The sequence below is a fragment of the Erithacus rubecula genome, assembly GCF_903797595.1.
Source record: "Erithacus rubecula genome assembly, chromosome: 5".
Classification (NCBI taxonomy): Eukaryota; Metazoa; Chordata; class Aves; order Passeriformes; family Muscicapidae; genus Erithacus; species Erithacus rubecula.
In genome coordinates this window covers 56043474-56070404 of record NC_136687.1, presented here as the reverse complement: position 1 = coordinate 56070404, position 26931 = coordinate 56043474, and the positions used below count along the sequence as shown (strand labels likewise).

The window sequence follows — 26931 nt, the reverse complement described above, 5'->3', positions numbered from 1 at the left end:
GCCACAGGTAAGACTTAGTGAAAAAGTTTTTACATGAATCTTGCTTTTATTAAAGTGATATCGGAGCTTTTTTTTTTTTTTTTTTTTTGCTGTCAGGTTCCATTTCAAGTCTCTCTACCACCCACCACTCCACAGAGAGAATCCTCTTCCCAGTATTTGGAATCTACCATAGCTATTACAAGGACCAGACTAATTTCACAAAACTATCAGTGGTTTAAAACAGCTGAGGTGTCATCTAACTATAAAGGCAACTGAATCATGGAGAGTAGAATACCCCAGGCAACTATTTAGAAATAAACAGACATGGTGCTCATTGGAAACACACCACTCATTCAGTTATATCACTCATAAAGCATCTTAAGTAAATAAATAGGGGTAAAAAAATTACCAAGATAGAACTATTAGGTAGCAACCCTGAAATTTTACCATAGTTATGTGGAAACTGGAAAAGGACAAAGGAAACTATCAAGAAGTTGAGATTATGATTTGAGAGCAGAAACAAAGGTTATCTTGTGAAGGAAAGGCTGAATACACTTGGGAAAGGCCCTAATAAAGAAAAATACTTATTTTAAAGGTTAGACCTTATGTCACATTTCCAATTTGCAATTACAAACTAAAACATTGTTCTTTAATAACAAAATAGTAACTGCCCTTTTTTTGTTGTTGACTCTGTGTGTGATATAAAGGGAGTTTAAAGGCTTGTTGTTTTTTGGGGTTTTCATGGCCTTCTTAATCCTCAAAATATCAGATGTTAATTCAGGTTTTGCTGGAGGACGTTTTTGTGGATGTACCTCCTGTACCTTAATTGATGTGATAAGAGAGAAGGGACTGAACATTTAATAATACATTCTTTCTTCAAAAAATTAATGAAACAAGAGTATGAAACATTAATGGAATTACTTCATATTAAACTATCCAGAGAAAGTGCTAAACATAAAGGGCCTCGTTGTTGAGGTGACGGTACAGGTTAAGTGCTCTGTTTGCACGGAAGGGGATTGGAGGAATCTGGGCTCCCCTGGACATTGTTTCATCTCTCTCCCCTACAAGGGGCTGAGCTGTTACATCCACTTGTCTGAGGCCAGGCAAGGTTTCAAAACATCAAACTGAAGACTAGTTCTTTTGAGCTGAGGGACACCTCAGTTCAAAAGCTGAGTGGGAAGAGAGAGTGGACTAAAAGCACGAGAAAGAGATGAGAGAGAAGAAAGGGACTTTCTTGGCATCAGAACTGGCTTGGTGCTGTGTGATTTGAATATTTTGAAAGCAGAATTACTTCAATTTGGATCATCTCTGTTAAAAATAAAACGGTGTTCATGTTGAGTTCAAAGACACCTAGGAGCTGTGGCATTTCTCTTTTGACTGTAGAAATTTTAGAGCCATTGTAAAATCCTGATTCTGCTATGGCTTTGAATGCAGCAGCATTGGTTTCACACTGAGCTGACAACAGAAGACATCTGATGTAGAAAAAGTTCCTACCTCTGAGAGCCTCTACAGAAAGAGTTAGACTGGCAATAGCAACTTGATTTCTAGACAATTTTCTCACACTGATGATGAGCAACAGCTTATGACTGAAGTTAGAATTTGAAGAAATTGCAGCTGGTAGCTTTTGTGTGTAACATTATTGTGGTAATTTACAAACTGCCAGGTACAAAACTAACCATTTTAAGGTTACTTCTTCAGGGCATTCTGTCATTAGGATGACTGTATTCCCTAGCAGTTGTTTTGCTGGAAGTTGTTAGCTCAGGAGGACTGGCAGACAAGTGCCCTGCTGGTGCCAAAGCAGTGATTCTTTGCTTACTTGGTTTGCTCCTGTCATTCTCCAAAGAACTCTCAACTCGTTTCACTTCCCAATGTTTTATTTAAATCTCAGTGAGATAATGGATCATGGGAAAAGACCTCCTATTTCATGGCTGAACCTGCTTTCAAATCTGCAAGCTCAAACAGAATTGTGTAGTGTTATGTGACCCTTTGCTCTGCCTGCTCTGTCAAAGCTTTGGCCATATCCTGCCCAAGTGGTCAGTGATTAAGAGATCTCTGCCATGATTTCTGGATTAAAAATGGTGTGAAAATACAGCTCTTCCATTAAAAAAAAAAGAAACAGAGAAACACACAAGTTGGTTTTGTTTAAAATCTTTTTCTACTTTACTCCTCATGCTAATACATTTGTGACAAATATTATTTTCCTGGGTGACATTTGTACAGTCGGTCTATAGGAAATGTCAGCCAGAGAAAAAAAAATCCTGCATTAATCTGCATTCTGAAAGACTCCTCATTATTTCTCATCCAAACTAGGAGCTTACTAAATAACAAAATAGAATGCAAATAATTAAATAATGCAATTAAGCTCATATAAAGTTGGAGCCATCCAGAAATAGCAGGGGAAAATTGCACACCATATTTATAGGTGTGTATATATGATTTATAAAATAAAAAATGATGGGGTATTGATTTTATCCACACTTTATATTCTTATCACTCATGTAGTTAAAAAAAAATCTAAATTAAGGTGATACTATGCTATGGAACAACGTACAGTGATGAAATCAATGGAATCTGTCAGGGGTCATCTTCCTTTCAAAACAAATTTCTGTATGGAAATAACAGTGGGGACAAAAAGGGAAGTTCAAAAATATCAACCATGTATGAGATTTAAAAATTAATGAGGGTAATTTCTCCATCTTTTTAGCAGATTAGATTACACCTAATGTCTGCAAGAAATTATTTCCCAAATTTTTGTTCTGAAAAGTGGGACAATGAGCAATCATTCCTCAGTGACTTTCTTCATACTAGGAATGATTATAACAGCCTCCAGTTACTGCTCTTTTATCAACACTTTCTAGTTTATGTCAGCCTTTCTCTTACCAAAACTCTTCCCTAACCTCAATTGTCTCAATGACTATGCCACAGATCCAAGGATGGACCCTTGCATGGACCCTTGGGTCCCCCCAAGGATGGGGGATTATTATGGAAAACAGAGGAACTCTATACACAATCCTAGTCCCCTACCAAATGAGGAATGCCCTCTATGCCAGTCTAGTCCTGACTTGCCTTAGGAATATAAAACTGCAGTTTCATAAATGTCCTGGTCCAGAAACTGAGGTACAGTCTGACACATTACAGAATCTCTTTTTTTCTTTAACAAGAAAATTACTGTTTTAAAGGGATTTTTCTTCATATTTTATTTTAAATGGAAGGTTCAGAAAGTTCCTGATACCAAAATCAAAAAGTGTCCTAGGGAAAGAAGAAACATTCTTTTGACTACCTTAGAAACAATCCAATTTAAGCTTAGAGCAGAAGATACCCAGTTCAGAAGGTTAAACTCATCCCCTTGGGAACAAGGAGATGTGTATGCATGGCCACGTAGAGAGAAGAGTCCTTGTAGTTTGGAAACTAGAAAAACAAGCAATTGCACAGCAGATATTGACAGAACATAATAAGTAACTTTGTGTAAATAATTTCAAATAGATTAGAAAACATCTGCATATGGACAAGTGGCATTTATCTAAATATTAGGGTTCCTTTCTTAAATCAGGTTGTGAAGTTCACACAGTTGAAAAACACCAAGAAATGAGTCTGGGGCAAAAGCCTTTCATATAGCTGAGAATTTAAAATTAATTATTTATTAAAGTTAATAAAATCATCAAACTTAAAATTCAAATAATTTTACATTGAATTCTTAGTCTATTATGCAGGTAGACATAAATAAAACTCGATACAACTGCAGGAATTAGTAACAGAGAGGCTATCTAAGGAAGGAGAAATCAGTCATTTTGCTAACATGCTACAAATGATGAGAAATAGTCTTAATTTTAAATAATTTGAAGGGTGTTTGACACTACAGTAGGGAGCAATCAAGTAATAAGACACAGTTTTCTCTGCCTGTCCAAAGGGTTCCTCTTTATCTTCAGTATCCTGCTCAGATTCAGTAGTCAGATCTGACTACAGCACCCTATTTTCAACCAATCCCTTATGTCCTGCTGGTGTTCAGCCTTCTGAGAGTATTTTTATTCTTTCCTAAATTTAAGGACTTTAGAGAGAGCATTTGGGAAGTTGAATTAAATTTTGATTTGTTTGTTCCTAATTTGTTATATTGTTGACATGCCAAAAGAAAATTGGAAGCCGTTTACAGGTATTCATAAAGTGAATTATCTTTTTAACCTACAAATGGGCACCACTAGCAATGAATGCCTCTCCCTTATGTACTAAATCATGAGCAACATGCCCAGGACATTTCAGACACCTCAGGAAAGTGCTTCAGAAGTCTCTGTTCTACAAAAACCATGACAGTCTGACATAAAGAGTGATCTCTGCTGAGAAGAGCAGCAAAAGTGCTGTTCATAATCGTGAGGGCAACTTTGTTCACAAAAACAAGTAAAGCAGAAAGCACTGAAGTTCCTCACGTGGAGTTGCAAAGGTCCAGGTGTGCGTGTGATGCACACCCTCTGCTCCACAGCCATGGCAGCAATGTCAATAACACACAGCCCATCCTACGTGTCTGGGAATCCACACAAGAGAATGCTCTGAAGAGTCTTGACAAGCAGTGCCCTGGGAGTTATTTTGCTTTCAAGAGGCCGACTGCATTCTTTGTGCTTTTGGCAGTATCACTAGAAAAAAAAAAAAATTTAAAAACAAGGCATTCTTGGATCTCAATTTTGTTTTCTATTGTTGAAAATTATTTCTGAAAGCAAAAGAATACAGCCTTGCATCTGGTAGACTGGAACTACAATGTTAGAAAGCTCAAAAACTTATTTGGGCTGGTAAACTGAGCAAACACAGTATGGAAGTTAAAGAGAAAACATATATAGAAACTATGCTTTTAGACAATAGATTTTTGAGAGGGGGCATGTCTTAGGGTAAAAGAAATTTAACATACTTTTCCATCAATTTTTTTAAAATAAATTTTAAATTCTCTGTGCAAACTTTGGGGTAAATTCAAAATTTAACTCAAATTTGAAAAGCATAGATAGCTTGTTTCTATGATATTTTCCCCCCTCCTTTTTTTTCTTTTTATCTGTTTCTCCTGTTGACAAAAAGTCAACAACTTTCAGTGTAGTATTTTTCGAGTGTCACAAATGTGACCTTGATCACCCTTTCTTCTGTTAAGTCTTCAGAACCTTCTTGTCACAGCCAGCCATACTTTTCCAGAATAATACTAAACAGCTTGAGAATTTATTCAGTCTTCAGTTCTAACTATATTTTTTTCTGCTCCCTCTGATCAATCTGTCTTGAGTGCTGCTTTACCCTGGTGTATTGTTTTCTTTCCTGCCCATATTTCTGAACAAGTCTATTTAGATAGTCTGTTTCATCAATTTTAACATCAAACTCTATCATTACCTGTTTTGCCTTAAAAAAAATAAAATAAACTTTGTGGAATCCCATAACATCCTAACTTCAGAGCAGCTGTCTACCTAGTAAAATAAAGACACAACTTCATTATCATGTATCAGCATCCCTGGTTAGCAAAACCCAGCTAGCTCTGGAAACAATAGCCCAACAAAGGAGGCGCAGCACGAGCTTTGCGAGGCAGGAGTGCATAGAATCCTTTTCCCAGGATCCTTGGAAAAACTGCACTTGGCTGTGCAAAGCCTGCACAGCCCTTGATCTGACCATAGAAAACAAGGAACTGTTCTTTCATGAGGGCCTTATTCAGTGTTCTAGACTGGAAACTTTCTTTCTAATTGCATTTAATTCATGCACTGTCTCTGCCACTGCAGATCTCATCTACGGTCCTGAAACAAAAGCATGAGCTGTGAGTACAGTCAAATACTTTGTTAATAATCTTTTTTATCTCAAAATAACACAGTGCAGTATCATCATTTTTACTAAATCCTGTCCTTCACTGTTTAAGTAACATCCCTTTTTTATCCTCCTAACAGGATAAATACACCTGCCAAATCAGGCAGAAACAGATGTTCTTTCTTTATGATAATTTTTCTCTTACGTATACAACATCTTGGTGCAGAATTATGACACAGTCTTCCCTGTATGGATATTTCCTTCTCACTCTTCTATCTACTGGTTTACCCTTGGAAATAGTTCTACATAGTCTTTGCCCCTTTTCAAAGCCAGACACAGTTCTATGGTTGAGTACTAAGCTTTTTCCTTTTTTTTTCTTTCTTTTCTGTTTTTTAGTTGACTATTTGTTGCTGCATTTTAAAGTGCTATTCAAATCTGGAACACAATACATTGATGAGCTGGCAGATTTAATATGTGCATATAAAACCACATATATATTTATATATGTTAATCCATTTAGAATACCCCTTATTTAGGAAATGTATTATTAATTATGATCTCAATAATGGCAAAACAACTAAAAATCAATGCACTATGAATAATTCTAAAAGTAAAGATATTCCAGGTACGAACTCTGAAACATCTTTTTTCCCTGACTTTCCTTACTTAGAGAATAATTCTGAAAATCTCATCGATTTCATTTTTTTTCTATTTCCATCACGATACAATAAGTGAAAGGAGGTCATAGGCCATGTTCTCAGCTTGTGAAAAATGGCATGGCTAAGTGAGACATCCTTTATGCTAGCTGAGAATATAGCCCCACATTTCTAAATACTACTCACTTACTATTTAGAACATATTTTTAATTTAAAGAGTATAAGCCAATGAAGTTTGGTATATATACACAAGAAGCTGTGAAGTATACTGCCTGTAATTACAAAAATGATATGGGGGCATGAAGTTTTTTGTGGGGATTTTTAAACATAAATCCTCTGTTCTCCTATAAGTCTACCTACTCTGCTGGAATTTCCTTCTCAGAAAAAAATCCTTTTTCCAGGATTAGTTGCTCCTTTATCTCAGCTCTTGCATTGCTGTACGAAAAGGTCAGCTCCAAGCAACACTACTGTGTGTTACTCTCTCAGCCTAGTACTGGATCTCTCTTCTCATCTCTGCTGGATGCAGCAGTGCTGGTTTCTCTTCCTTCTGAAGAGGCTTAGGAAGAGCACTCTTCTCCATTTCAGAGTCTGCCACTTTCCTACCTTTTTATTGAGAAAAGAACAAAGAATAAACATCAGCACCTTCTTCTAACACGGCACCAATTCCCTGGCACCCACACAAATAAATCAAAGCCACCACTATTAATGGGGTATTTTTTGCAACTGAGATGATAAGCTAAAAGGATACTTTGTGTTCCCCTCCCTTAAGAGAAATGCCAGATAAAACTGTTACTCTCTTTAAATGGTGCCTGATTGAAGTTCTTTAACATGTGGAATAGAAAAAGCAGCAAGAAAATAGTTCCTTTATAAGGATATTCCCACCTGGCAGTTCAAAACTGTCCTACCAAAACTAGCTGAGAATGGAAAGTCTGTTTACATGTTATATCTGCTCTGGACATCTCACCTACCCTTCATAACTTCCAGGCACTGTCCTTGGCAACCCTGAGATCAGTCCACTGCATATCCATATTTACCTGCATTTTCACTCTCCTTTTCTCACACAATACCCAGTCTGACAGTGCTTTTTCTCTCTTTTCTCTCCAGAGGTTTATTCAACAGGTTTCTAATAACTTACCCTTTTTCACTAATATTAGTTATTCTTCTTGTTCACATTCTAACTAATATTTTTAAACCTTTCACCCTCCTTCACACTTCCTGATGTTTCTTTGCTAACCATTCAAATTTCTTTGAACTACTTCTTTCCTGTCAGAAGTTTATTCTCCTTCTCTTTCAATCTTTTTCTCAATGTCCATCTTTATTTCAATCTATATATTTTTCTGAAAAGTCATCCTCAGTTTCACATACAACCTCTTCCAAAAGACTTTTAATTCTTGAAGTTTTATCCTTGCTCTTCCTAATGGTAAGTTTCAGGTCAGGTCAAAACACTGATGAACAAATGTCTACAAATTCACACTAAAAGTACAGTTTGTTACAGTGGATCTTTTCAGGGTTTTAAGTCCCTTCTTGCTTTAAAAGTTCCTTTACTGTATTTAAGTGTATCACCATGGAGAGACTTAGTATGAACTGACAACAGTGGCTGTAAAGGCAAATTATGAAGTTCACCAGCAATGGTTTCATATCTTACACAGCCTTGTCCAAGATTATCCTACACAAAGCAATTTGGGCATTTTCTCCCAACTAATAACTAGCAGCATCTGATCTGTATAATTAGAGAACAATATAACCACTTCAATTTCACCAATTAACATTTCATTTACTAGCCATGAGTATCTATTTTGTCTTTTAAGATTAGATGAGTCGGTTTTATTAGTGTAGTACAACAAAATTCTAGGCAAAATAAGCACATAACAAAGTGAAGACACAGTATCACAGAAGAAGGAGCCTTCTACTTCAATGAATAATTCATTTGTGAGCCACAGAGGCCATAAAAAATCTGAGAACAATAAATAAATATAATCTGCACCACAAAGCTTGAGAGTGCTGAGTGGGGGTTACTCACTTGAGCCCAAAGACAGTGATAACAGTTTGGTTCTGGCTGCCCTGCCAAAAGCTCCAGGACTATGTTAATATAATAAAAGCCCTGATCAGATCCCTTCAACCTCAGGTGCTGCAGCAGAAAAGCTGCTTTCAATTGTTTCCAAAACAACTGAAGAAAGTAAGTAGTACATTTTGCTAATCCAAGCTGATGAGAAGAATGTAGAAAATTAAGAGACTTTTACTCCAAAAGATCTTTGGTGGCTGAAGGCAGTGAATGTAGGAAATTTACTGTGGGCTATAATAATTGCTGCCTGCCCTGGGAAACAGCATCAAGGCCAGAGCAGTCATGGCTCCATGCAAGCACATCCTCTAATTATTGAAAAACCTGTGTAGAGTCTCAATGTTAATCAGTCTCTCAGAGACTTCAGCTTTATGTAGTTAGTGCAGATTTATGGCATTTTCCTTTTCTTGTTATTAAAACTGATATTTCACAAGGAAGAAACTATCTCCAGACAACTGTTAAAATGCAAAGTTTCAGCCATAAAAGAGAACTGCAGAATTATTCTGAGACTATTCCACAGAGAACCCAAACAAGAAGGGTAAGAAACAAAACATCAAAGACACACAGAAAAATGGAAAAAGATGAGACTTTAAAATATTAACTAAAGACGCAACAGTTGGCCTATAGATTCAAGAGGTTATAGTGTAATTAATTAAGTGCTTGTTACAATTAGGGAAATAAACAGTGCATATGCTAATGCAACATGAATAATACATAACTATAAAAAGTAAAACAAATTGAGAGGTTTGTACAGTCACATTACTGGAGTCATTTGCATTATTGTATCAATGATGTACTTAAAAAACAAACACAGAACTTCAAAAATCTATTGCAAGGCCAGAGTTTGCTTCCTTTTACGAGTGCTGCAGTAATAATGTAATGTACAAATTCTGATTATTCCACTGAGATGATTTTATATTATATTTTGGTCCCTAATGCTAGAGCAACTTCAAAACATACACAGTGGTCTTGGACAAATAATATGTTTAATCAATATTTCAGATTTTCTACCAGCTGGGTCTGCAGATTTCTGGAAAATAAAGTGGGAAAAGTTGTGTGTCTCAAGATCTTTTCTCTTACTCTTACATATTACATCAATCCCTACTTTGCAGAAGTACCTGCCACTTCATAAATAGATGAACCCTGGGGGAGTTCAGAGAAATGAAACCACAAAAATTGTGAACTTCTATGTCACTGACAGGATTTGAGACCAGCTTGGGGGTGGGGAGGGCAATAGACGTGGTATTCACACCTCATTTGGTTGTCATCGTTTTGAAAAATATGAAATAACAGATCTAATTGTCTACAGGTTTTAATTTACTGGTGATTGCTCACTGTGCTCTTCAGTGGCCTAAATTAGCATCAAAATAATCTTTTGGAAAGATGTGCATAAATAGTGCATAAAAACTGACCATAGGTTGTACTTATAACCCAAAAGTGGCACATTTATTCTGTCTAAAAAAAGACTGTGCAAGATACCCAGTTATCTATATGAGAACAGGAAGTTCAAAAGATGTAACTGGAATAAGCAGTGGGAATGCCTGAATCAGAGCATAAGACTGGCATCAAAAAAGGAGATGCAAACTGACACCTGACATCAGCTCTTTATTCAATTTAAGATGCTAATACTTGAAAAGAAAATAAGGACTAAAATACCATGGCCATATATGCAGGAAAGATTTGAAGTACAAAAAATTGTATGCAAAAGCAAGCATTGTGCTCAAGAATTCTCTTATCAGCATAGAAAGCTCTTAGATGTAAAGACATAAGGGACATTATTTTAGACTGACTTGAAGCTGTAACCCTAAATATGGTCGTATGATAACTTAAATCATGTCATGCACTCAAAAGCGAATCACAGCTGCAGATTTTGCTGCCTGATTTACTCTGAAGGTGCCATCAGTTACAACAATGAAAATACATTAAAGCATTCAAGTGTTTTGTGTTCTGTAAGGATTATGACCTAGTCCTACTCACTACCAGAATAAATATTTCTCCTTTCAAGATTGATCTTGAACAAACACCAGCTAATCCTGGGAGGGAAAACATGCAGTGGGATTGGTATTTTATTCCCAGAATGACGTTTGAAAAGTGTATCCCCATGTGAAGCTGGCTGTTACCAATGCAACAAATACTGCAATAACTGTGGCAATAGCAAATGGGGATAACAAGGGCAGCGTGGAAAGCTGTGTGTGCTGCTGTGTTTGTGAGCCAGGCTGTGCTGGCTTTGACTGAGACAGAGTGTATATTCTTCAGTGGCTGGTATGGATCTGTACTTTGGATTTGTGCTGAACTCAGGGCTGATAATGTGGAGGTGTTTTCTACTGCCACACTGCCAAGGGGGTGTGGGAAGGTAGAAAGAGACACAGCCAGGACGGGTGACCCCAGCTGACCAAAGGGATGTTCCAGACCATGTGAAATCATGCTCAGTATTTAAAGTGAGGGGGGAAAATGAGGAAATAGGGGATGTTTGTCTTCCCAAGTCACCTCTGACTTGTGATGGGTCCCTGCTCTCCTGGAGATGACTGAGCCTGCTGGTCCATGGAAAGCAGGAAATTACTTCCTTGTTTTGCTTTTTGCTTTTTGTGGGTTTTGCTTTCTCTGTTAAACTGTCTTTATCTCAACCCATGAGTTTTGCAGCTTTTACGTTTCCAATTCTAATCCTGCTGGTGGGGCAGTGAGCACAGGGCTGCCTGGGGCTGGGTTGCTGGCTGGGGTTAAATGATAACACAGACAAAGTAGTTAACCAGTGATTACTAATTAAAATTATTACTCAGATGTCTGTCAAATAACAAAACCACTCCATAATACTTGATGTTTTGCATTTAGCACTGTACATCCACATATTCTTACTGGTGTGAAATTCTGTTTTGCAGCATTAGCTGCCACTCTCTGCCTTAGTAATAAGATCCACATCCAGAAAAATCTGATGTCTTTCTCACCCTTTTATACTAACAACATGCTGAAAATGCAACTATATGTAGATTATATAAATATAGACAGGGAAGTCTAGATTTTCACAGTTGTTTCTCTATCTGCATAATTGTATCTTTGCACTTTATTATTTACCTGTTTACCTTACAGCACATTAATTTAAAAACATGAATAACTGAGTTTTACTGGGTGAAATATGAAGTGCCACCTTTATAAAATACTGGATTCTACAGCAATTACTGAAAACTGCACTATTGCTCTTATTACTTTGAGTGTCTGAAGTCATTGCTACAGAAATCCTGTACTATTATTGTTAATGGAGGAGAAATCCTTGATTTGTATAGGTACATATAATTTTCAACCCCGAATTTTTTTTAATACACAGAAAAATTAAAAATAGTTAATCAATTTTACTTTCAAATGATACGTACAATTATCAGGTATATTTATCCTCTGCTTCAACTTTTATGCAAACATAAAAAAGTATAGCACATCTATTTATTCGACAATACAATTTTATCAATTACTGAAAATACAGCTGGCTGCTTTGTAGATATAAACAGAAATTGTTTTTTCTGAAGACTTACTTCACTGCTTTTCTAACTTGCCAGTTATTGGCCTTATAACAATAAGAGATTAGCTCACCTTTTAAAATAAATACAAGATTTTTGGATAAGAAACTGTTTGACTGAATAGAATCTTTTAAGACTGAGTGGCAGATTTGATTAGTGTTTCTTCACTTACAAATGAAACAGATACTATGAAAAGACTTAAAACTTTTAAACCAACATTGTTCCATTAAGCAATCAGTGACCGTATAAGAACAGATGTGTGATTTTCATTTTATTTCATTATTTAATGAAGTTTCCTTCATTTTATTTTATAAACCATCTACAATTTTATTTTGATATCCTGCTTTTGCCACTACTTTTACTTGACATATGTGGTGTCATGATGTGTCTTCATTTACATAAATAAGTGATCTGAGATGAACGTTTCTTGACTAAATCTTTCCTGGGAGGAACAAAATATGTAATTTTTGTTTACCTTCCTCATGGATATGACTGTCATAATCTGTATGACCTGCTTTTCTGGGCATGCCTGCCAGTGTTTCTGTGTGTTGTGCTGCCCTGTTTACCTACTCCCTATCTGTATGGATACAGAATTACATCTCTCTTGAAACGACACCATAAAAATACTGAGAAGAATACAGTAAAATAAAAACAGAAAAAAAAAAAAAAAGGACTGCTCTTTCAGGGAGAAAGTCCATGCTGCTATGAGTTCTAGAAAAACAAAAATTTAGCTGTAAATGAGGGAAAGAAACACTAATACTTGAGGGAAAACACAAGGCACAAGGAAGGAGAATCATCAGCAGAAACAAGCTTCATCTTCAGAAACAAGCCAGGCAGCTGTCTAGGTCTCACACCATTTTTTTCCAGCTTTTTATATTGTTATAATCAAGGTAGAATCTCTACAAAGCCTGTATTTCATACACTTCAGTCAACACACTCCTCTGCTATGATATTTTAAGAACCTTTGCCAATTAATTTGCAACTGAGAAAAGAAAGAAATTTCTGATGGCTCCTGGGGAGCTTGTCTTTGTCAAGTCTTTCCTGGTTGAGAAGTAGGGACCCAGCTCTCAGGGGAGTGTGCAGGGCAGGGAAGCTGCACACTAAGCACACTAAGGCTGAGTACTGAGGCCAAAAGGCAGTGCTTAAATTTGCTCAGATGCAAGAGAGCAAGGATTCACTATGAGGCCTTGAGGAGAGTTCAGAGGCAGAGTTCACAGGGTGGACAAGAAAGCAGCTGTTAAAATTAAAAAATTAGATTATTATAAGATCACAATGTAGGTCCTTATAAACATATATTATGCAAGATTCTTAACCCTGAGTTTATTTAAACTGTTATGGCAGAGAAGACTGGCTCTGCAAAGCAGAAGCATCTTGGCTGAATCCTTCATACTGGTTCTGGAGACCAGAAATTCTTCTCAACAAATCCAACACCAAGGACAGATGGGTGCTGACATTACAGTATGTCATCCAGGAGGAGTTAATGTTGAATTTCATTATGGACATTAGTTTCCAATCTTTCTTGCAGTTAACTCAAATTATTATCTTTACTCTCCCAACTGGTCCATGTTACTAAACTACAATTTCATTTCAGCTTGTTTCCATGTACTTAGCTCAAACTGTTTAAATAACATTGTTCAAAGAAATTATCATTAATCACACTGTAAGAACATCTAACAGGCAACACTTAAGACAAAGCTGAAACTGATGTTGCTACAACATAAAGGTGATGGGTTGTTATAGAATCATAGAGCCATGGAATGTTAAGGCTTGGAACAGACCTTAAAGATGACCTAGTTCCATCCCACTGACAATGGTTGGGACATCTTCCACTAGACCACGTTGTTCAAGGTCTTATCCAACCTGGTCTTGTGCTCTTCCAGGGATGGGGCATTCACAGCTTCTCTGGGAAGCTTGTACCAGCATATCACCACGCTCACATTAAAGAATTTTTTCCTAGGATCTAACCTAAATTTCCTTAAATTTTCTCATTTTCCTACCACTGCAGTTCCTACCAAAGAGTTCTTCTCTGGCTTCCCTGTAGCCTTGCTATAGTTTGGAAAATTGCTACAAGATTGCCACACAACCTTCTCTTCTGCAAACTGACCAAATTTTCTCAGCTAGTCTTCATAGGAGAGGTGCTCCAGTCCTGTTATCAACTTCATGTCTTTCCTCTGGACTTGCTCTAACAGTTCCATGTCCTTCTTATGTTAGCAGTACCAGAACTGTGCTCAGTGCTCCAGGTTATGAAGGTTTTGAATTCATGGTCAAGTCCCTAAAAAAGCCACCCTTAGCATCATCCTTTCTGGAGCTGGGTGAGACATTTAAAATTCAGAGCACCTGTAAATTTGTGGGAAGTGATGGTCAGGATAGAGCAAGATAGACAACATTCCTGAATTCTCTGCATCTGAGGAAAGCGTGGTGTAAAAATGCTACACAGATGTGTACTACAATTACAACAATGTGAAATTTGTCCATGGAAGAATGCCAAGAACATCTGTTTTCAATAAACATGTTCTTCCAAAGCCTAATTCATGAGAAACTGACACAGATGTCTGTTTCACATTTAGGGGAAAATGTGACTCAACAGTTTGGGCCTTGTGGCCACCACAAGACAAAGGCATTTACGTCAAAGCCTACTGCATCTGCATGTAGATCCAAGTTCTGCTCTTAGCGTAGTCATAATGCTTTTTTCAGGATTTATGGCCCAAACTGTCATTTCCAGATGCTGCCTTCTGCTTTACTTTCCAAAAGATTTTACTTTGACCAGATAAGCAAGCAAAATAAGGGTAAGGCTAGACTGGACCAGTATTAACTTGAGTTGCACTTGGACATCCCTGCAGACTGAGGGACAGTAAATATCACCTTCATCTGTGAACACTTTGTTTTGAGGCAGATCCATAAAGAATAAGTGAAGCCAGTAGGTTTTCCTGGGAAACTCTTGCTTCCCTGTTCTGGACATCTTGCAGGCAGCTAAAAATCTTCCTCTTCTTTGTGAGGCAGTGAAGAAAATCAAGCAAATGTTTCTGATTCCAGTAAAGTATCATTCCAACAGCAGCACTTCACAGAATTCTCTGGCTTTATCAGTTCAGTTATTATTTTTGTATTATCTGGTAATTTAGATACAGTTATTGTAGATTCTTCAGCCTGTGTTAGATATTCTCTGTACTCCCCAGAGTTTTGTATCCTGTTTTAAACTTCTTCTCTTGTTTTTATCAGTTGTCACCTATTGTGCCTCAGTATTTTACTCTCGGGTACTTCAATTATATATGAATGTGATGTGCTTCACAGCAGCTACTTTCCATTTGCCATCTAAACATCTTTGTAGATGAATGTAGTAACCTACATTTAACTTCACAGGCAGCTGTGCAAATCTACTGCATTTCAACTTTTGGGTTTTGGTTATTTTGTCTCCTTGCTTTTATTTGATAATTGATTTCTAGGTTTGTTTTTTTTTTTTTTTTTTTTTTAAACCTCTACTTTCCAAATCAAAAATAAAATTAGAAAAGAAAAAGAAAACTGGTTAGGAAAGTCACAGAGCCTATTCCTAAACCTGAAGGGAAAGAGACTAGCTTGGGATATTAAAGAGCTCATCTCTAAGGTTTAATCATATTGGCTCCCTTGGTGGTACTCATTTACTTAAGTTCAGGATTTTTTAAGAAAAGTTCTATTACAAGACAAGGTAGCTTATCTGGTTTCAATGTCTTAGCAGAAGTAATTATTTGCAAAGCATTGGTAATACCTCACCAGACTGATTTTCAGAAGAGCTTTCATCCCACAATTAAGCAGAATCTGCTTTCCCTGTACTCCTATAAATAAGACACTTTGAAAACAGAGAGGCAAGATCCCTGCTCTAGTATTGCCTACAGAGATAACAGCCAGTTAAAGAAGGTAGCAGGCACACGAGCTGGCATTAACATTTATAGGAATATCCTTTGACTTATTTCCAGAAAATAACTGCAATCTCTGAGAGGTAAATATTTGTTTGATACTTTTGTAATTTTTTAATGCAAATATAAATACACTGAAGGAAAATCCAGTATATCTTACATCATGCTTCCCTGTGCTCCTTATATACTATCACACGATAGTAAAACAAAATTTAATATCAAGCTCTTATAACTTTGAGACTGTGCTCTAAGTCTTATAAATTATATTAAATAAGAATCAGTCACTACATTATATAAACTATTTTTATTTTTATTAGGGTTTGTTTTTTCCCCTCAGCTATCTTTGCCTCAGTCTAAAATATTTAGAAAATGTTCTGGATAGAAAACATATGCTGAAGAAAAATGACCTGCCCACAAACTTGATGGCTGACCACAAATGTTTTAAGGGTGTTAAGTTACTTCACAGAGCAGATAATGATCTTCTCAAACACATGGAAAGTAGAGGGCTTTTGTGGAAAACTGAATTTTAGACTAATATAACAGTTTCTTAAGCAGTCATCTTGCTGCTGAATCTAAAAATAGTTTTATTATAATACACCAGTATTCAGAAGAATATATAAAACAATAAGCCTATATTCTTGCAGGGAAAAACAGATCCCAGTGCTAGAAGAACAGAAAGTAGCTGTATTGGACAAAAATAATTCAAAAGAGAAGCCTTCAATTTATAGCAATAATACATCGTATTTGTTTGGATTTTTGCTTTTCTGAATCCCATGAGAACCTAACACATCTTCTAAGCGATTTTGAAATCACTTTGAAAGTAAATAATTTGGTAGGACTTTTTAAATCATTAACCCCTGATTTGAGTGGCAGTCTGACTAATCAGGAAAACAGCATGAACAAATGTTAAGTAAATACAAATCAAAACACATCAAGAAATAAATGTCTAGAAAAAAAGCCCCAGCAATGCACTAGGGAATTCTCTGACTTCAAATCTGTGTAAATACAGATTGAACTTAAGATGTGTGGTTATTGGTTAAACAATTTTTAATGAAATATAAAGACCTATGTGCTCTTAAATGGATAATTTATGTGCAATATTATTGTCTCCCAAGGTTTAATTAAATGTTTGCCTTGTGGCTAATCAGCTACAATTAATAAATGAAGCCTATATTCATGTCACTGATATGGAACATTAAAATGGCCTCCATTGTAATTTCAGTATCACTTTTGTGTCTAGTTAATAACAATAACCTAATATATGAGAAACTTCCACAAAATAATATGGTAGGGGCAGTATGACAAGGTTCCAGTAGATAATGGACAGGTTTATCACAATGCCTAATTTCAAGTTTGGATGTAAGTACCTAGCAGTACTGGATGTGGAAGTGTATGCTTACAAAGTGCTTTTCACCCCCAAAGTTTCCAAAATTCAAACACCTACTCTACCAAAAAAGGAGCAACATTTCTTAGACTTTGGGATAGAAAAGAGTTCACACAGTGGAGCATAAACATTCATTAATCACCAGACTTACTGAACCCAAAGGATTTGAACTCTCTCTGGTATTACACACCTAAGTGTTGCCTTAGAGTATGTAAGAACAGCACACTATTTTCCTAGATGTGACCTTTCCATGCCTTTTCACTCCTGCTACTTTAAATTATAAACCTCTATAGGTAAACCTTTAAAATGTAAGTGAGCCTCTGCTGGATACTCTCCCATCTGAACCCATCCTATAAATAAAGGACTAACAAAGAACAGGCCAAAGACAATGCTGGCTGTCACTGACAGTGTTCCAGAAGTCATCTAGAAAGAGAACTTCAGATCTGCCAAGCTCAAAAGACATCTATACTCCAGAGTTAGCATGTTGTTATTTGTTATTTATCATTTACACTGCACTAGTGCACTCAAGTCTCAGGGCTGGGTTCCACCACAAAAAGGGATCTATAAATAGTTGCTGTTGCTTGCAACAGTGCATTAGATGAGATGCAATCAATGGGTGTGACCAGAACTAGAACATAATAATGAAAGAAGAGTTTAATAGCAATTAAGAGCAAACAATCTTCAAGGACTAAGTGCAAAACTTTGGAGTTTCAGCTTACTGGGGAAAAAATAATTTGTCTGCCAGCGGAATATGAGCATCTCTTGCTGGAAGTCTTATTATCTCAAATCATTTTTTTTCACCAATTTAAGCATAATTTATCATGCAAGGAACAGAACAGTACAGGATAATTCTACTGTCATTGCTTAAGTCATTCATTTTGATTGCACTTCCTTTGATTTAGTTAGATTCAGCCACAAGCCATATCATGTTCAGAATCATGAAATTCACTCAGAGGAGTCTGAAAGGCTGTAAATACTGCTGTCTTCTATTAGGATAAAGAAAGGCATAATTAATTGCTGTACAGTAAGACTATTGGCTGCATATTTTGTCTCAGGAAATGAAAACTTATTTAAGATTAACTTATTTCTCTTGGGGTTGTAAAGACATCTTTATCTGTACATCACTGTTCTTTTACCCAGGCTTCCATTTATTACAGAATGAAGACTCTACAATTTAATGCATTAGCACTGTTTAACTCAGTTGTCTATGTTGGAGCAGCTTGTCCCAACATACACCAGAATAAACAGATAATCACACACTGAATACTGAAAATACAGTAGAGTTTTCCAAATGTGATTACAGTAGCTTTTTTTCTCAGTTACTAATATCAGTTCTACACATACAACATTTTTTTAAATGCTCTATAGGATAAACAGTCATAACCTAATTCTGATTACAATTTCCCGTTCAATCATGAAGGAGACCTTCAAACTCACTTGCCTGAGGCACTGAGAAGCTCCAGGTCTTTGACGCTCATGAAAGAAAGATAACAATCACTCTTCAGGGGAGAGAGATTTTATTATACATACCCCGTGGGTTTTTTTTATCCTTTATCAAACTGCACCTTTGTGGGCCTTTAATTTCTTAATGGGTTGTTTATCCTTTCCCCCATAATTCATGATGATAAGCTAGATGTCACAGAGATATTCTTGTGGTGATGAAAAAGTTGTACTGATGAGCTGAGTCAGTGATGTAGTTTGATTAACTTTTTATATAAATCTTTCTAGACAGCTTTCAAAAGAAGGCCAAAAAAGTCAGTTGACAATGTTACAAATGTTTCAGTAGGTGAAAATACATCTGATGCAGACCTATAAAAATACCTGAAATAAGAAAACAGAAGCAGGAAGAAATATTGATGGCATAAATTTCATTTTATCATAACATATAAAGTGCATGCTAGGGCACTTTTGTCTGTAAAGCATGTAGAACATAGGGCTTACAATGGCATGATATAAAGACTAGAGAGCATGACTTCTGCAAAGCTGTATTATTTGCAATTCCAACATTCATGACTAAGTTTATTAGGGCTCTCAGGCAAATGCCAAGAAAATCTTTCTACACTGAGTGCTACCTGGTAGCACACTTATTGTTGCCCCCCTCCAGTTCCCTGGTTTTGTATTTTTAGAAATTTGGCATTTCCCTTTTTTTTTTTTTCTTCATACTTTTCACCATGATACTTTAGTTTTCCCCAAGCCCCTCCCTCTTTCCTCCCTTCTAAAGTGAAGGACTGGACACTTCAGGTTTGTGACTTTTTTGTGTAGTGGACAGGTTGATAAGTAATAGGAAAATCAGAACTGGCAGGGACCAAATATGGACAGGTAGGCAGGAATCAAAACACTTATTTTTTTAATGAGCAATATTCAAGTATTCAGTATTCAGGAGTATCCAGATATGTTCTGGTTAGTTTTGGGCATTGCCACATTTAAGCACAGCAATTTCTTTTCCATGTAACCATTAAAGGTGTACAAATATATTTCCTAAGGGTACCAGCTACTCATAATGATCAATACATTGCACTTTTTACCTCTCTAGGTTACATTTTTGAATATGCCAATGTCTGAAATCAGTTTTTTTTTTTCTCAAACAAATTAATTATTTACACAGTTTTTGCAAAGAGCATCTGCTATAAAATATCATCATTCCTTGGACATTATAATTGCTTACAGAACTGGGAGAAAACCTACTCTAATGATAGGAACAAAAAAGTGCTAGCAACTGAATTTTTTTTTTCCCATGGACAGACATCCTTTCCCTTCAGGACTTGCAGGCCAAACATTTCTAGGCAAATTAAATTGGTGCTAAAACACAGCATTGTAATAGGAGTTGGTTTCATCCTTAACCACAGAAAGGCTCCTGCCTCTTCATATTACTATAGAGATGTAGACTGCCTTTGATTCTCTGCTAAAGAGTATTCTCTCTAACTTACATATTGTTTGGCATGCAGGATCCTTTGAACACATCTCCATAAAAAAAATTCTTACTTTGCTTCTAAGTCAAATGAATTATATATGTTTAACACAGGAGATGTAGCCATGGAGTAAATGTCTGCTTGTGAAGTACTTCAGATATTCTTCCAGAATATTAAGAGTGATTTTAAATCTGCTGGTTTATCTTTTCGGTTTTTACAAGTTTTCTTTGCAAGTTTATGTACAGGATACAAATAACCGTGTCATTGAAGTGTTTAATCCAAAAAGCCAAATGATAAATCAAATGCTTTACTGAAGTCTAATTAAATTGCATCAATAAGCAAAACCTGCAGCCTCATTAAGACAGCAAAGTCTGGTTGCCATGCTCTATTTTTCTGCCAGGATATATAGATTTTTTAACAGAAGACCACAGTAATTGGAAATATCTTTCTTCTTTTAAATTATTTGTTAACTGAGTTAACAATATTGTCTATTCTTTATTTTACCTGATCAATATCACATTGGTAAACTATTATCATCCCATTTATTCTTTTAAGGTATTAGAACAACACCAGCATCAGCCTCCTTAAAAAAGTCTTAGTGTTTCAAGAAGTTCTGAATTTGAACATTATGTTCATTCCAAAAGCTTTCATGGCAGTTGTCTTTCACTAACTAAACCATTCTTTGAATAGAAAGCAACTCTTCAACACTAACAATACAATTACATCAGCTGCCATCTTCCCAAATGACAGAACAAATATGCATATCTTTAACATTTGAAGTTTGTCACTAATTAAGGTTTTAGCTGTCATCTTCAGGTCTTAATAGGGTCATCTTACTATTCAGATCATTTTCTGTGTTCTATACTTGCAAAAGCCCTCCAATTTCCTAATTTTAACTCAGTTGACCATATGTATATTTCCCTCATAACCTTTAACTTGCCACAGCAAATTTCTACAATTCCTGTCTTTCATTGTTCATGAATGACACCACATTCTTTCTCCAGCTTTGCAGATGTTTGCCTTGTAAACCACCCAGGCTTTTCAGCAAACATATTCCTTAGTTGTGGCATTCTGGCTGAGTGGGTATCTGTGCTACCACCCTTAAACCACTTCAAATTACTATTCTCCCACTTCAGATTAAATTTATTCTCCCAACAGACTTGCTTTATCATAGTATTCACTTTTATAAAATTAGCATTTCCAAAGGATTAAGTATATGTATTGGCTTGGACTTAATTCTGTTTGCACATATCAAATGTGATCAAATCATTATCAGTTATACCTAAGCAATGGCTAATTTTTAGTTCTGTGATCAATTCCTTTTCATCTGACAAGACGAGGTCTAATATAGAATTCCTGTGTTGGATGCAACTTTTTTTGAGTTAAGAAATTGACATTTTAAAGATTTTGAAATTCCAAGTACATTTTAACACTGGCAGCATTAGACCTTCAGTATATGTCACTCAGACAGAAATTCACTCAGTACAGCAGTGCTTTCCCTATGTGTTGTAGGTGGGTAAGGCATAGGTCATGCTGTTCTCTAGTGTGATTTGATATCAGCTAAGTACCCTGTCAGCTTCTGACTTATCCACTTGAACATTGACCCATAAACGTTCAAGATCCTTTGTTTCCGATTGCCATCAACTCAGAAACAGGTAATGCCATTTTTAAGTGCTTTCTGTCCACTTGATCCTTCCAAAATAGATTATAGCAATTGATTCTGACATTCCTGTTTTCTGAACAGTTGTAGCAATAAAAACTAGGTCAAATCTGTGCTAAAAAAAATGATCTCCTGCTGGTGTCAAGTTTCCAACACGAAAAGAGAAGACACTGAAAAATCTCTGCTCTTTATATTCTGTAACATCCCAGTTGGGTTTCTCTTATAGTTTTCATTTGCACTTAGCAAAAGCTCATTGATTCCTTCTCAATATTTCCATTTTTGACCAGCCCCCAGACACCCAAGCAGGCCAGCCCTTAGAATAGTTCCTTTGTGACAGTATATTAAGCACCAAACTCTCATCAACCTCAGGAAGTGAGGCTATTTTCCACAACCCAAATGCCTTCATATTGTCACTTACTCAGGGGTTCAATCTTATATTTTTTCTACTTGCGGTTTCCTCTTACTCAGAAGTCCTGAAGGATTTCAGGGAGGTTCAGAGGTCCTGGAAGGATAGATGGCAACAAAGCTGATTCAGGGACTGGAGTATTGGTCTTACAAGTAAAGACTGAGAGAGCTGGGAGGGAATCTCATCAAGGTCTGTCAGTATCTGCAGGAGGGATGCCAAGAGGATGGACCAGGCTCTGCTCGGTGGTCCTGGGCAATAGGACAAGAGGCAACAGCTGGAACTGATAGCCCAGAGAGATTGTGGCCTCCCTCCCTGAGATATTCATGGACTATCTGGGCATGAATCCAGTGCCATGTGCTCTGGGACAACCTTGCTTTAATTGGAGAGTTGGACCAGATAACCCACTGTGGTCCCTTCCGACCCTAACCTTTCTGTGATTCTGTGAAAGAAAACCTGCTCACTGCAGGTGTCCATTTAGCATCTGAGAGATTGCCCACACTTCTTTAGGTGTCCATACGATCTCTTTGCTCGCTGAGCTTTGAGGAACGCTCCCGTTTGAGCAGCTCGTTCAGAGCCCACCTGCAAGGCACACCAACACATCGAGCCGGGCGGATTTCTCACAGCCCCGCGCTTTCCAGGGTCTAACCCGGCCCAGAGCCTCGCCGGGAAAGGGTGGAATAATCCCCGAGGGCTCAGGCAGCCCGGCCCTCAGCGCCGCCCGCCCCCGTCGCCATGGCGAGCCGCGGGCCGCGCGGGCCTGGGCCGGGCCGGCGGAGAGCTCGCCCTGTGCTGCGGCCGCGCCATGAGCCCAGGTCTGTGCCGGGCAGCTCCGGCACCGGTACCGGAGCCCGGGGAAGGGGTCTGTAGCGGTGAAGGCACACGCTGAAGTGGTTGGTGCGGGCCAGGCAGCAGCGGAGGGCGGCCGAATTCCCAGAGCCGCAGGGACGGAGGGCACTGAGGGAACGGGTCAGGCTGGGGCCGCCACCTCCTCCAGGTCACTTGGAACGAATAGCATCTATCACGCTGGCTGTAGATTTCAGAAGCTTCTTGTTAGTTTTTAATTTTTAAATCAATTTACACTGTTACTCTCAGTGTAATAAAGCAGCGTGCCGGTTAGTCTATCCTGTCATGTTCTGATGCCCCTTTATCTTACGAGGTGCCAAGTAGCAGCAGATAGGCCCACAAAGACAGCCTTGTGTTGTACCATCCCTGCTTCCTCCTCCCCTCTCTGGGAAATCCTCAGCCTGCCTTTAAAACCTCAGGAAATGTTTAGAAAGAGCAAAGAGGCAGCCGACAGCTTCCCCAAAAGGTGCCAGGAAGGGCACCATTGCTATCAGCTGGTGTTTTACCTTCGGCTTCAGTGCCACCTCATCTTTGGCTAGTTTCTGTGGGTGTTTACATAAGTAAATGAGACGTGGCTTGAACTTTATAGTAAAGGAGCAAGATGTAAAGTGGCCTTTAAATCACCAGCACTGAAATTTACATGACTGAAATAGAAAGGGTTTCAGAAGGATGTGTGGTTGGTGCCTTTTGGTGTCTGTGGTTGTAATTTACCTGTAAGAATCAGTTACCTTGGAAATAAGAGTCGTATACCCTCCATTTCACTCTGAAAGCAATCTCCCACATCTAAAGTAAAAGTTCAGCTGGCATTATTATGAAGCCGTTGGGGATTTTTTTTTCCTCTCCCAAGCTATAAGTTTGAAATAGGAGTCAGGGCAGTATTTTAGTCCTTGTGAAAGAAACTAAGAAAAATATCTGCATATGTGCCTCGTGTGAGACCTGTGCCTGATAGCCTCTTTTCCCTTAGACTTAATTTCTGTGGATTGGGAAGATGGAGCATGTGAGCCAGTGAGGACTTGCCTTGTGCTCCAGCCTAGTGTTTTGTAGCAATTCTCAAATCACAGCTCTCCATCAATAGCTTTCCATGGCTGCAGTGGCTCTAGGGGTCTCCTTTCAGCTGCTTGCCCTCCTTTCCTGCCCCATAGCTGCAGTCAGCACCCCCACCTTGCCAAATTCAGCAGCCTCCACCAAGGCATGGCTGTGTTCATTTTCCCACTCAGTACCTCAAGCAAAGAAGCTTGTAGAAAGCTTTGCATCTTCCTGGGCTTCAATATTGTTCCAAAGTTTCATTTTTATTTCTCACTGGAAAGCATCTTCCTAAAAAGGGCTTTTCCTTTCTATGTAGTTGTTGTATACACACCTGTCATTCTCTGTGAGCAGCATAATCTTTTGTAGTGATGAATTACCCATATGTTTTTTGTTCTATTGATTTTTTATTTTCTAGGACACACTTTTATTAAATTTTGCTACCTCTAATTGCAGACAAGTTTATCTATAAATAATACCTTTTTTTTTTTCTGTAAAAAATGCTATAATTGGTATGAGGCCCCAAAAAGAATCTTAGGAGAAATATCCTATCTGTCATCTTTTCAAACTAGAATTTTCTTTATGATTCAGTTCTAAGTAACACAATTTTAAAAATTGCTTTACTATAACCACAGCAAAATACTGCATCAATGAAATGGCTTTTGATCCCAGAAAGGCTAATATATAAAATATCTGCTAGTCTGATGCTGATTATTAAGTAACAAATTGATTCGTGTCTAATACTTATTTCCCAAAAATAAATTTTCTTTCACTAAATGTAGCAAATAGTTAAATTCTTTTTCCCCCTCTTATTATATTCTGTTTTTCCATCCCTATTAAAAGTTTATGCCTTCAGGCCTACCAGCAGGGCATGCAATACCTACATTAAACCAAATTTAAAAGTAAGGGTGCTCCTGCTGCTAACGTCCTCAGATCACAGACATGCAAAATGAAGGAACTGGCAGCTGAAACTTTAATGGTAGGAAGTGTAGACTGAATACTTGGGGAAAAAACACAGTAGCTCTATATGACAAAAAAGTCCTATTAGCATTTATGTACTTCAAAATGACAAGCTAGATGATTCTAAATAACTGTGGGGCTTTTGGCTTTTGTTTTAAGTAAAACCCTGTGTTGTAAGTATAGCATTACTTACATTTTTTTCCTTCAAAAGCTTGTTTCTATTATGTTTATGTAGGATTAACACAGTGCCTGTCATTGCTTTGCACCCTTTATATTCCATCATTTGTCCATGTTGTGTATTAACTTAAAATATTATCAATACTTGGACCTAGATATCTTGAGGAAGCACAGAGAAACTCATGCAGGTATGGTTCCTGAATCAACTGTCCCTATGGAAATCAAAAGCACCTCAGGGAAAGAGAGAAATCCATGGCAAGTTAAATAATGACCATTCCTTTGTCTTATGTCCTACTGAAGTAGTGCTGCGATTTGTGTGGAACAGGAGTTGGGTTTTAATGCCCTGGAAATAACAGAGAGTGGGGCTGGGAAGCAGCACAAGGAAAAGGAACTGCATTGCTGTGAAGGGGTTGTTTCAAGTAATGTTGGTTTTGTTTGTTTGTTTTAGTTAAAATGAACGTGTTGCCTCAAGCAGTCCTCCAAAGCCCGGGGGAACATCCCAAGTTCATAGAGCAGTCTCTTTGCCCCCCATTAGACTTTGCAAGGTAGGTACCTCTTCTCTTTCAAAGCATCATTTTTGCTGTGAACAACTTCAATCAGCTGTGCTGAGATGTCAAATTATGTTTGCTCCTTCACAATGTTTAAAACTACAAAAATCATGGGAAAGGAAATTCTCTCTTAGGAAAGTTCCACAATTAAAAGAGGTAAAAAAAAAAAAAAAAAAAAAAAAAAAAGGTGTCCATTGGATTAAAATGGATTTCTTATTAATAACTGATTTTAAATTAAATATAGGTGAAGTAAACTCTTTTTATATACTTTATGAAGTACAGTGAGTCATTATGGAAACACCAGAGAAATAAGGATAAAGCAGCTTGGAAAAGACAAGTGACAACCTCTAGAAGAAAAGAAATGGTGTCTTTTAGCAAATGCCATCCTCAGGTCAATTCTCTTAAAAGAAACAATGGCTATTCCAAGTCACAGTCTCTATTTTTCACACTGATTAATTAATTAATTAAGTTTAATGTTTTTTATTCTCATTGCATTTAGAAGGCCATAATGATTTTCTTGAGTTGATGGAATTTTTTTTCTTGGCTGTAGTTTTCTTTAGGTTTGAGGGTGTTACCAATCAGAAGTCAGAAATTTGTACTTTGGCTATAAGGTAGATGACATTTAAATTGTGTATGATTCCAATTGGCTTTCCCCCCCCCTGATTTTTTAAATTTTATTTATTTATTAAGGTACCTTTGTAAAGACAATGGAAAGGCATCATGCTTTCCTTTGTTTCATTTTGAGATGCTTTTTAACTGCAGTGTGGATTGAATTGCAGCAAGCTGATAGGAATTTGCCTGTTGTACTTCATTGTTTCAGTTTGGGCATTTTGACTTTCTCTCACTTCTTCCAAATATCTTCCTAAAATTTTATTATTTTGGTGTGAAAATTTTGATATTGAATACATTTTGGTGTTGATTATAAGTGAATTTTCATGGCAATGTCCATAAGGTGCACATTTAGCCAGATCAGCAGCAACTCCTGTGTAAAGTGCAGCCTCGGAGCTCAAGTCTCTGCTGGTGCCACTCAGCAGCAGCAAATTCTGGAACAAATTAAAAGGCACTATTTGTGAGGGAAGTTTTCACTGGTACATTTTTTTAAATACAGATATGTCAAAATATCTGTGCTTTGCTTAGCTATTTTGTTTTCATTTAAATGAACTTTGTGGAATGTCTTTGG

The 26931-nt window shown here is 37.2% G+C and overlaps 1 protein-coding gene and 1 long non-coding RNA gene across 6 annotated transcripts in view; one reads left to right on the top strand and one right to left on the bottom strand.

Annotated features, from left to right (window-relative positions):
* TTC29 (tetratricopeptide repeat domain 29) overlaps positions 1-26931 on the top strand; it is a 170562-nt gene that overhangs the window by 39936 nt on the left and 103695 nt on the right. Inside the window, exons 1-2 of one of the 4 annotated variants that reach the window (XM_079305956.1) lie at positions 22961-23012; positions 25652-25748. In XM_079305956.1, coding sequence (XP_079162082.1) covers positions 23003-23012; positions 25652-25748 — 107 coding nt within the window. In that variant the 5' untranslated portion in view covers positions 22961-23002. Of the gene's footprint in view, positions 1-22960; positions 23013-23042; positions 23095-25651; positions 25749-26931 lie in introns of those variants that run through there. The other 3 variants (XM_079305957.1, XM_079305959.1, XM_079305958.1) reach the window with 3 other exon arrangements.
* On the bottom strand, positions 11131-22732 carry LOC306802137. 2 transcript variants are annotated; one of them, XR_013774278.1, is made up of 3 exons: positions 22700-22732; positions 22213-22296; positions 11131-11159 (listed from the first exon to the last, which is right to left on the bottom strand). It is a non-coding gene; the product is annotated as an uncharacterized lncRNA (long non-coding RNA). The 2 variants fall into 2 exon arrangements; XR_013774279.1 differs by lacking the exon at positions 11131-11159 and adding an exon at positions 18794-19034.